Here is a 12016-nt window from a genome sequence, read left to right on the forward strand (position 1 = left end):
GAGGGAGGGAGGGAGGGAGGGAGGGAGGGAGGAAGAGAGAGAGAGAGAAAGAAAGAGAGAGAGAGAGAGAGAGAGAGAGAGAGAGAGAACGCTAAAAGCTGTCCCCTCTTACAATTAGAGGGCAGGATGCTCTCCAGATAATATTACTTCACTACAAATCTCCATACACCTGCATGGGTACAACACAGAACTGTTCCACATGGGAAAACTGAACTTCTATGTGTAAGTGTCCCCTATCATAAAAAGACACCTTATAATCACTCAGGGAAAGGGGGCTTAGGTTAAAACTGGATAGCAAGAAACTAAAATTTTGTTCATTTTGAAAATATAAAAACCCATTTTATGTATAAATTTTCATTTTTTTCTCCTTATTGTCTTAAAATACCTCTTACTCATTTCCCCCTTATCACCTTTGAGGTCAATGCCACCCACTAAAATAATTCTCTTAGATGGCTGGCAAAATGGCTCAGTGACTGAAGGTGGCCTGTCACCAAGTTTGAAGAACTGAGTTCAATCCTCAGACTTGCATACAGGCAGAGAGAACTGACTTCTAAGGGCTGTCCTCTGACCTCTACCCATCCACAGTGATACAGCACACCTCCTTTCCACACACTAAATAAAGTGAAATCTTCACTTTTAATGTTTGCAATGCTAAACAAAAGGGCACAGAGTTCTTCCCACTCTAAATGACAGTATCATAAGCATTTTGATGTTTTTAAAAGTTATCTTTTGAACCCAGACTATGCATGTGCTGTGTTGCTATACCCCAGCCTAGCCCCATTCAGTACTCTATTTAACTACTAAGATGGTGACGCTTTTAATTCCAGGTGAAACTTCTCCAGCAGGTAGTTCTGGGGAATGTCACAAAAGTGATTAAACCATGGTTAAGCGCTGAAAACAGCAAACAACATCCTAGTGATAAGGCAGCTGGATTTGTCCCCAGTTTTACTTACTGTCAGTTAACTATGATGACTTGGGCCTGATCCAGGCCTCGTGTGTTCTGGGACATATGCTAACACTGCTCCATAACCTCAGCTCTTAGGTGCTTACCTGTGCCCAGTCCCTTTTCTGACCCCTCCATTAAAATATAGAAACCAATAACCCAGTCTCTGTCTGAAATCGAGACCCAACCGGTTCTGCTTTTAGCATGGGTTCATTTTCTGCTTACGTGTCACCCCCGACTGACAGATTCAACTGTAGAGCACAGACTTGACCTGTGTAAGCAAGTGTGGAGAAGACGGCACTAACTGCTCGCTAAGAGACTCAGTAAATGGCGGCTGGTCAAGTCAGTCACCATGTACAGAAGAGAGCAGAGCCAACAGGATGCACCTTACTTTATCCCTTCCTGGATCTGCTTATTAAGCCTAAAGATAAGGCGGCCATGACAGTTAACCACCAGCCTGCTGAGCTGGACCACTGCATCTTCGCAATCCCCTTCTACACGGCATCACCGTCATGCTGCCAAGCTCACATCCTCCCTCCTCTTCCAGGGGGATCCATGGCTTCCCTTCAGGCAGCAGCACCCAACTGCATTGACACTGTTAGCATGCGTGGGACAGAGGCCTGCATGACGGGCCCATTTTGGTACTCTGACTGTTCAACCTGTTTTATAGGTGGTCCAGCCTCTGTCTGGGTCTCCTCAGGATAATATACGCAGGTTGAATATCTTGAATCTGAAAGCACCAACCCCTGGATACTCCAATATACAGAACTTGTTGAGCACTTGTTGAGTATTTAGACATGACCCCATCTCCAAAACACATTATATATGTAAGCATTCCAAATTCTACCCTTGCCCTGAAAAAGCCTCTGAAATATGAAATATTTTGAGTTCTGAGAAAATAAAAGGACCTTGGTTTGAATGCTCAGCTAGTGTAAAAGTCGGAACTGGCTGTGCCTATAAACCTGGCACTGGGTGGTGGGTGGAGACAAGGCAGATGAGAGCTCTCTGGACAGAAAGTCTAAATAGTGAGCTTCAGGCTCCATGAAAGATCCTGTCTCCAAAATATGTGGAGAACGACAGATGGAGGCACCCAATATTCTCCTCTGGCCTCTGCATGTGTCTGCATGTGTATACACTCCCTCTACAGATGAGCATATACCTCACACACAAAATGAAAACCAGTAAATCAGGCTTGTATCCAGCCTTAACAAGAGCTGCCTGAAAGGATATGGCTGATAGTAACGGAAAGGAATAGGAGATGCTGCGGCCCACAGAATACAGAGCCTCAAGCAGAAGGAAGGAGGTGCTGGCTGGACCTGAGGGAAGTGTTTCTGCATCACAGGGCCGGATGTGAAGGGGTTATGTCAATGCCCTCTGTCAAACACCACTTAGCTCACAGACAGGTGATCAGAGCGGAAAGAGAAGGAGAGCTGTGCCTTCCATAGGTGATGGCTGTTTCTCCACAGCATTTTCTTACCTTAGTGTTGAAACCTTCAGCGTTCTGAGTGATTCTGTAAAGCTGTGGGAACCTGAGCATGCTCTCCTGAGTACAAGACCTCTCGAAGATCCCCAGAGTGAAGGGCGGCAATGCCGTGAAGATCTGTATGGAGACAATGAGCCATCAATCAGAGCCCTTCCGCTTCCCACTGTGCCAAGCTTCCAGCTCGGTTGTGATGACTTAACTTTTACATTCAAGTCCAAACCCGAGGTTGCATAATTCGCAGCTCCCCAAACATCCTCCAAACAGAACAAAAGAAGTAAACACGTCACTTAAAAAACAAAACAAAACTGTTAATCCATGCAAATGAATGCACAGAACACTAAAAACAAATTCCTGATGAGCTAGGAACGCATTGGTGAACGGCTACCCTCCTGTGCAGAACTCACCATGATGGCGCTTGTACCACAGTTTAGCTCTAGGAAGCAGCAGGTTTTCTGTCAATGCTGGCTGCATGAGTTGTACAACCTTTGACTCTCTCCTCAGGTTTTAGGAGACACAGGCAGTCCATCCATTTATTCACCCAACAGTCACTTACCATGAACGGGATGGGGGCAGACACTGTGTGGAACACTGAGAATTTGGACACTTCTTCAGAGAGGAGGAAAGGCCTGGAAGCTTCTGGGGCCTTGTATCTACTGCAGAGGTGACCCATGACAGTAGTGGGACAGAAATGCAACATGTGAAGTGTGGGGGCTTGGCAAGATTGCTTGGCGAGAAGGTCATGGTGCCATTAAGAGAAGGGAGTCTGCATCAGCGTATAGGACGTGCAGGGCATGGGGCCTATAGGATTTGCAAGATAATGCGGAGTGTGGACGAAGGGTGCTCTTGGCACCTTCTTTGAGAAAAGCACCCTTCTAAAACTCTCAGGCATTGACAACGTGTTTTGGGGGAAGCCTGCAGCTCACAAAGGATGTAGTAGGCTGAGGACACAGTAGAAAGATGAAAGGAGTCCACAGAAATCAACTCTGGGCACTGGAGGCAGAAAGTGAGTGACTCTGAGGTGGGAACTTTCACCTGCTCTCCCTGGAGTCAGATGGGACCACGTGTCTGTGTTGCAAAATAAAGCTGGATGCTGAAGATGGGTCTGGCAGGAATGTGCCATTTCACTCTGGGGCACCTGTGGTCCACGGGTCACTCTCTCACTTGGTTCTAGCAAGTTCAAAGGACGGGCTCATAATTTATCCTCTGCTTGGATGGAATCCATATCCACAAACCCAGCCAGCTCTGCAGCCATGGAATCTAACCAGCCCCTCTAAGTGAATCCTAAGCCCACACCAGGTACTTGGAGACTGAGAATCTGACCAGTGAAATGCACCTTTCTCTGGGCTGCTGGGACCAGGCAGGCAAGTGAGGCAGGAACTCTCTCGAGCACTTGCTTTGGCCCGGGGCTGATGGAAAGCAGCCTTGGGATTACAACAGGCTACAAGGAGATGGAAAACTGCTGCTGCTATCACTTCTCTGCATCAACAGATGCTGTGTGTTTCACGGACAGCAGAGAGATGGACTAAGGACTGTCTCAGGAGCTTTGCGTGCATTCTGGGTGCATGTTTTCATCTCTGCTCTTCTGCGTCGGGCCGTGCATCGGGCATATACCAGCTTGGACCCAGCTAGCCTTTTGCTTTTCTCTTTTATTCAAATCTCCCCTCAGTGTACTTCAAGCTCTCGTCACCCCTCATTACCAGCGGACTGCCCAGCAAGCTCTACTATACTTTCTTCCTTCAAGTATACTGCACTCGCCTATGTAGACTGGTTGGGATCATGGTTTTTGTTGTTGTTTGTTTGTTTTTTGTTTTTGTTTTGTTTTACAAAATGGAGATGTTACACACCTTTATCTTCATCGCTGTCTTCTTGCTAAGAACACATCACAGAAAGCCCTGCAAGCCCCTTGACTTTATTAACGCTAATGCTGTCTGTTTAGTGTTCTCTAGTGTTCACACAATAACTCACGGTAGGGATGTGCCATAGTTTTGAGTTATTAATTCATTAATCCATCCATATTTATTTTGATTCTGCCTTTCTTTTTGTTACCACAAACACATATCAAACATCCACAATAGGCTACAATATATGCTTTGCTTCCCCCCCCCCCCGCCGCCCCCCCTATCCCCCACCCTCCCCCCACCCCCCGCCATGGGTCTAAGCTGCTGGGCATAGAAGGAAAAATGTAGTTTTAATTTTATATGATGTTGCTTGCTTGTGTTCTAAAAAGGGTTCCAATCTTTTATATTTCCCTTTGCAAAGAACAAGAGTGACCTTTTGCCAGCTTTCCTATCTGTGCTGGTTAAGCTCCACGTTTATTATTCTAACGTTTGCAAAAGTCAGATATTAACTCTTTTACATTTCCCTGTGTACCAGTGAGTCTGCACGTGTTGACCATCTGGACGGCTACCCTCGGCAATGCGTGGTTAGGTCCCTTTTCTGCTTTCCACACATGGTTATCTATCTCTGAGTGTTCTTTGAGTCTTTAAGTTGCGTTCATTGTCTATTGGCTTTTTTTTTCTTCCCAAAATGGCTTCCCTTGCAACCTAAAAGCATTTAAGTTTTAAGTGGTCAAAACTGGCTTTGCCTGTCGACTTGTTGACAGTTTTCCCACCCTGAGCGTATGCATAGTTTTTAGGAGCATGTTAGGAGAGTCTCATGGTTTTATTTTTCCCTTTTGGAATTTATTTTCCTATGAGGTATAAGCTAAGAATTCACTTCTCCCCCCCCCCCCCCAGATAATGAGCCAGATGTGAAAACACAATTAATTCACACTTTGCCATGAAGTTTTAAGAAAAAAATCACCATTAAGGTTTATTAGACTCCGATGTATTGTTGTTCTAGACTCTGGAAACGGAACCCGATTCTGCAGTTCTCGGATGCCGGGTCTGTAAGGAACATACTGCTCTTGATGGTGATTTCGGGGCTAGTCTGAGAGTAAAGTCTACAACCTCTTCTAATCGTGATTTACATATCTGTTTTCAAGAACCCCTTTACTTCACTTACAGTGTAACACAGCCTCTCCCGTGCCCCTCAAGCCTGTTTGCATCTGGTAAATGTATATATTAATTATGAAGTAATGACTTTGTAATGTCTTCCCATATTAAAAAAACAAAAACAAAAACAAAAAAACAGTATACTTTCTATGAAAATCCTGGTTTTAAGTCTTTATTTCTTTGTCCTTTTTCAGTGGTGCTGGAGACACTGCACAGTGGGCATACTCTCTACCACTGAGTGGAATCCCCAGCCCTGTTTTTATTTCACTGTTGAATTCTGAGACAGGTCTTACAAAGTTGCCTGGTCCAGCCTTGAACTCACTCCACAGAGCAGGTAGAAGGAAGTTAAGATCCTCCTGCCTCAGCTTTGAAGTAGCCAGGCTTACAGGAGGTTCTAGGAAGTCCAAGTGATTTTTTAACCTTTCATTAAGACTTTGGGACTTTTTTTTCCCATACGGATACTATAAAATTACAACCATATACTTTTTAATTTAAAAAAAAACACATGAGAGGCAGAGTCATACTACGCGACCTGGCTGGTGCCCAGATCTTGAGCCCAGATGGTTCTCCCTGTCTCGGCCTCATATGAAGCTGGGACTTGGGTATATGCCACTCTGCCCAGCCACCGATGTGTTTAATTGCTTTCTGAAAGGAGTCCTCGAAGTTTTGCAGTTTTTAGGAGCCCATTGGTAGACTTAAAAATAGAAATACTGGTTACTAGAATGGAAAAACACGTCTTATCTGACTCTTCTGGAATTCTCTCCTATTTCTAGTACTTTTCAGTTGATTTCTTCTGGGTTTTCTGGATAACCAATCATATATGACCTTACTTGCATGGTGGCTGCTTCATTTGCACGCGTGTTTGCATAAGCATTGAAACTGCTCAGGACTCCCCCCGTGTTGTTTAAGCTTCTTGTTGGCTGTTGAAAACTTTGGGGTGATTCTGAACTCTGCAGTGATGATATGATGGCTGTTCCTCCTGCCGAGACAGCCAGTCCGCTGACTAACTTCTGACGGAACACAAGGCAGTTTGGGAGTGGGTCGTGGAAGGCAGTATGCTGAAGCTTTGAGAGCAGGCTGAAATCTGACTGATTGACATCTTTGCGGTTCTGTTTTTTCTTTTCCAGGTCTTATTTTGGGAATGCCAGCTGAACTGCCTCAGACACACGGGTAGCAGTCGCTGATGGAACCGTGTTTTTATTCACTTTATCCACATAGTTAGAATGATTTCTTTTTAATTCAAAACTTGTATTCATGACATCAGGCCTGCTTGGTCAAATTACTTTACTCTTTTAACACAGAGCAAGGCTCCATTAGCTGATATTTTATTTAGATGTCTGTAATTACAGGTGAAGCCTGGTCATAGCTTTCTTTTTAAAGTCATGCTGACTTGATAATGAGATTACATTTTGGAAACAATTTTGATAATATTACAGTTATCTCCTCACTGAAAATGACATAACATTTAGCTGGATCTATCTGAGCCACGCAGCTCTTCTCCCTGGTGGCCTCTGTCTTCCCACAAACTTAACTGATAGAGAAACTGAACCGTAGTTCTGGGGTGCTCTTTGAGCTCATGGGTTAAAGTCAGTGAACACAATAGGCCACACCCAATGCACACTATGGTTTTCCTACATATGCCTATCATAAAGTTTAAGTCTTTAATTAGGAACAACTAAGGTTACCAGTGATAACCATTAATAAAATAGAGCTGTCGTAATAATATGCAATATGAAAATAGATAAAACTTAAGATTTTCCCCCCTGCTATTTTACTTAAAAATTTTTTTTTTGAAATTAGAATTACATCATTTTCCTCTTCTCTTTCATCATTCCAAAGCCTCCCAGTGACCACTTCTTTTAGATTTATGATTTATGGTCTCTTTTTTTAAATTGTTGATATGCACGTGTGTGTGTGTGTATGTGTGTGTGTGTGTGTGTGTGTGTGTGTGTGTGTGTATTCTTAAATATAGCCTGCTTAGTCTGTATAATGTTCCTTGTATCATATGTTTTCAGTGCTGACCATTTGGTATCAGATATCCCAGGGATATGCTGTTCCCTGGGTAAGACCATTCTCTTGGTCTCAATGTTCCTTATTGCTGGTAGTTCTTTGTGTGGGTTGAGGCTTCATGAGCTGCAGTAGTAGCTTACATATCTTGGCTGTAACAAACAGCTCTGTAATTGGACTTAAGGTCCACTCAACATGAGGGACATCATGCCTGGTACCGAACCTAGCCAACTACCCAGGGATAGTGAGGTTATGTTATGGATCTTGGAGGAGAAGCTACAACAGCCAATTTACTAAACCAGCATAATCATTAATCACACTCTAAATATGTGTCCTTATTTCATAGTAAGTGTCTTCTTTACCCTTCATCAAAGAAACCTCTTTTAGCAATGGATAGAGACCATTACAGAAACACACAACTAACCACAATGTACAGTTGTGGTTTCTAGACCCAATGACTACACCTACAAACCACTACTGCATCTAAAGCTCAGGGAAGAGTCATGAAGAGGGACGGAAAGACTGTAAGAGCCAGAGGATCAGAGAGATTTCTATGAGACTGTGTCTCTTAGTAATGACAACGCTACAGCCATAAGGTTTCAGTAACACGGGGATCTTACTTCTAGAAACTCAGTCTTTAGCTGACTTGAGAAATGGAAGCCCCAGAAAGTGGGATCACAGGCAGGGGGTTAATGTAATAAGCCCCATCTTTAGAGACATGCAAAATCTAGTCTGTTTCATTCTGTTTAACAGGGTGTGGCAAACTAAGAAGCAGTGATTTACATTAGCTGGCTGGGGAATCAAACATTAAAGAATAACAGTACACGACAAATACTGCAAATGTTTTACATCAGAAGGTCTCTGGCTCTGGACCAGAACCAAGTTGCTTAATAGGACATTACTGGGGCGATAGCAGCAAAATTAATTATGGGTTCAAGAACAGCGCTGTGCACAGGTTTTCCAATTTGATCATTAAACTTCTCAGCAAGTATACACTGTAGAGTGTGTGTGTGTGTGTGTGTGTGTGTGTGTGTGTGTGTGTGTAAAGCACGTGCCTTTACATGTGTAGGTGGGTACATGCTTGGGGAGAGACAGCAAATGAGAGCAAAGTATTAATAATTGACTAATCCAAATAAAGGACAGCTAGGAGAGTTCTTTGTGTTCCTTTTTGTAATTTTACTTTAACACCAAAACAATTGCCATGGAAGAAATCTAGTATAATTTGAATATGATCTAAGTGTGTTTTCCAGAAAGTCCATGGCTAGAGGCTTGGTCTTCAGTGTGAGGGTGCTAAGGTGGTTGAACCTTTAGGAGGTGGGGCCTAGTGCAAGATGATCAGGGAAGGGGGGTCACCAGGGTTGAACAATTAGTGCTGGCCAATCTTGGATGATCACCTGCCTAGACTATGACCAGCTAAACCTATTTTCTCTATCAAGTGTTCAGCCTTCAATATTTTGTTATGGCACCCACAAATGGATAATATACCTTCATGTTCTCAAAAGGTTTGGTGCTTCTAGTGTGAGAGATTCCAGGACTCCTGGTTGCTGCAAATAGAAACACCTTTTCTACCAGTACCCCAAGTATCACCCAGCATCCCTAGAAAGGTGAGTGCCGTGATCTTCTTTATGTAGCTGTGGGTGCCTTTCAGCATTGCCTTCTTAGCTTTCAAGGCCTTTACTCTGGCTTTGGCTTTGGCTTTGGGATGAGCAGGGGTTTCCTTCTTTGGTTTTTGGCACCATCTTGGCAGAAAGGCTACAGCACCCATTTTAATACCTATTCTATGGACTCTGGTAATCTGTGGACATTTCACCTCAGAATTGACTTCTCTGGTACAGAGTTCTCTTCTCTCTTGGTTGATGGGACACTGTATACACAAAACCCATTCCTAGCCTTATACAGTAAAGGTCACAATGATTCTTAGCCCTTCATGGACACAACAATCCCCAGGATCATTCTTTTAAAAGGCTGCTGATCTCCGAGGCACTCTCTGTTGAGTGACTGTGGGGCTCAGGAGCCTGAATTTTTCAAAAACAAGCTCTTGCTTTTCTTTCTTGTGAGTGCACTATAGGCCTTGTTTTGATTGACATCAGCCTATTTCAGCTCTTCTGGCTATGCCATCACATAACATTTCTTGGGTTAGTTTGAATTTCCCAGGGTTACCCAGAGCTAAGAAAACCACCCGCCCTCATAACCTGGGCATGAAAATTGAGCTAAACCCAACTTATCCCATAGGGTGACATTCATCCTTGGCTTTCCTTAACTCTAAAGTACAGATTGATTGGCTTCATGGTTGACTTAGGTGTGTGGATGGGTTTGCATGTGGCTGCTGGTCCTAGATTATCTACCTATTCCCAGTCCCTCCTCAGTACATAGAAGAGAGGCCCTTGAGCCATATGTTTGGGGAAGATGGTTAGAGAAGATTCTTAGCATGTTAATTAAGCTCTTCTCTCTCTCCTGCTCACCTTTTAGTGGGCCAGACAGTCAACTAACTTATCAAAACCAGAACCTAGCCTTGCCAGTCTCTGAGCCCATACACCTGATCCTCTTCACCTAAAAGTCACATAAACCCAGGTCACACTGTGTGTTCAGCATGTTATAGCCAACATGGCAGCTACTGAAAAAAGTGCACTGCAGGATGTGAGTTCAGAGTCAGAAATGCACATAGTACCTTGAGCTCTTTGAGCCACACTCCCTCCATTATATACCTCCATGGGGCAGCTACTTCAGAGGATAAACTCCATGAGGTACAAGAAGCTAGGATTGGTGCTCCAAGCAGTAGGAGAGAGTGATCCAAAGATGGGTAGCTATGGCACTTAGCAATGCCCGTCTCTTCATTTTTTTTTCTCCCAAGAGGAGGGGAACAAGAAAACTAGGCATTTTAGCTTATAGTTTCTACTTGGTTTTGGCTTTTGAATTTATTCATCAACTAATTAAAAAAAAACCCTCAGAATTCATAGACATTCTTCCAAGAAGGGCAAAAAGCTCACTAGATCATATATTCTTTGTTTATATCTATATTTAAGAATTCAGAAGTAGTGTTGCAAAATGGAGTGAGTTTAGATGCAGTACAGAAATTTTTCCTTGAAAATGTTGCAGAGACATTAGCAAGAGGGTAGCCGGGAGTCCATTACTAAGATATATGGGTTAATAATTTCATGGGGCTACTCAAGAATGATCTGCTATGATTGAAACCATGTGTGGAGAGCTTGGGCTTCTGCAGGATGTGTGGCAGCAACAAAGGCCCTAAAGATACATTTGTGCTGCCTGCTAAGTACACAGATGATTGGCTTAGATACACTTCTCAGACATAAACAGTGAAGGAATGCCCCTGAAGTTCTCCACGCTATCAGATAGAAAGGGGGAATGCTTACCACATTGTACAAGCCGATGCACCAGCGCTCGAATAAAATCTGCCCAGAAAATCCATTCACAAAGGCGAACCATAGCTGCAAGAGAACAAAGCTCGTCAAGTTTTATATCAATATTGACCTAAATGTTTCCCCTCACTGGAGAAGTAGCCGGGAATGTGGACCACCAGCTGGACACAGCTGCAGAGGGAGACTGTGTGCCAGCAGTGTGACAGTTGTCCTTTCAAGGAATATAAATTTCCAATACCATAAATACCAATATCTTAAGGAAAATTTATATTAAGGATGCATCAACTTTGAGAGGCTATTTATGCCATATTTACAAGGAAATGGATTTACACCAAATATGTTTTGTGTTAACACTTTTGATTGACTGAAAATCTCAACTTTATGCATTTCCCCCTAATAAAGTTGATTTTAAAGCTATGGTGTCTCTTTGTAGGGCTTTCAAATAGATAAAGATTATAACTAATAAAAACATCACGAAACTTTTTTGTTGGTCATGTGTGGTTCTAGTTGACAAAATATTACTTCCTTGATTGGCTGTCCTCCACCTCAAGCACAGGCCAACACACAATGATAAGAAACAAACATGCTCAAATCCTCTTTTATGGTAGCATGGGAGACTGAATTAACTGGACAGATCATTCTCAAGAGGATCTGGTCAGTAAACTCATGAGAAAAACAGCAACTTCAGCCATCAGGGATATACAAATTATAATAAGTCCATCTCATTCAGAATGATAGCATCAACAAAGCAAATGGCAACTGTAGTACATTGAATAAGAATGGCACCCAGAGGGTCATATAGTTGAATGCTTAGTCATCAGAGAGTGGTGGCACTACTTCAAAAGGATTAGTAGGTGTGGCTTTGTTGGAAGAAGCATGTCACTGGGGATGGGCTTTGAGTGTTCAAAAGCCCAAGTCAAGCTCAGAGTCTCTCTTCCTGCTGCCTAGGGATCGGCATGTAGAACTCTCAGCTACTTCTCCAGCACCATGTCTGCCTGCCTACATGCTGTCATGCTTCCTGCCATGATGATAATGGACTAAACCTCTGAAACTATTAGACAGCCCTAGTTATATGCTTTCCTTTATAAGAGTTGTCTTGGTCATGGTAACTCTCCACAGCAACAGAACACGGACTAAAATAAGACGCAATCAACGCTGATGAGGATTGGCCATTCTGCAGAAAACTCAGGACACATGGAGACCCACTGTGCCA

At 43.3% G+C, this 12016-nt stretch overlaps 1 protein-coding gene across 1 annotated transcript in view; it reads right to left on the bottom strand.

Annotated features, from left to right (window-relative positions):
* The window catches only part of Atp8a2 (ATPase, aminophospholipid transporter-like, class I, type 8A, member 2), a 439384-nt gene that overhangs the window by 143916 nt on the left and 283452 nt on the right, over positions 1 to 12016 (bottom strand). Inside the window, exons 27-28 of the mRNA NM_015803.3 lie at positions 10798 to 10872; positions 2421 to 2543 (exon numbers count right to left, since the gene is read on the bottom strand). Of these exons, the coding sequence (NP_056618.1) occupies positions 2421 to 2543; positions 10798 to 10872 (198 nt within the window). The remainder of the gene's footprint in view (positions 1 to 2420; positions 2544 to 10797; positions 10873 to 12016) is intronic.

Source organism: Mus musculus, chromosome 14, assembly GCF_000001635.26.
Source record: "Mus musculus strain C57BL/6J chromosome 14, GRCm38.p6 C57BL/6J".
NCBI lineage: Eukaryota > Metazoa > Chordata > Mammalia > Rodentia > Muridae > Mus > Mus musculus.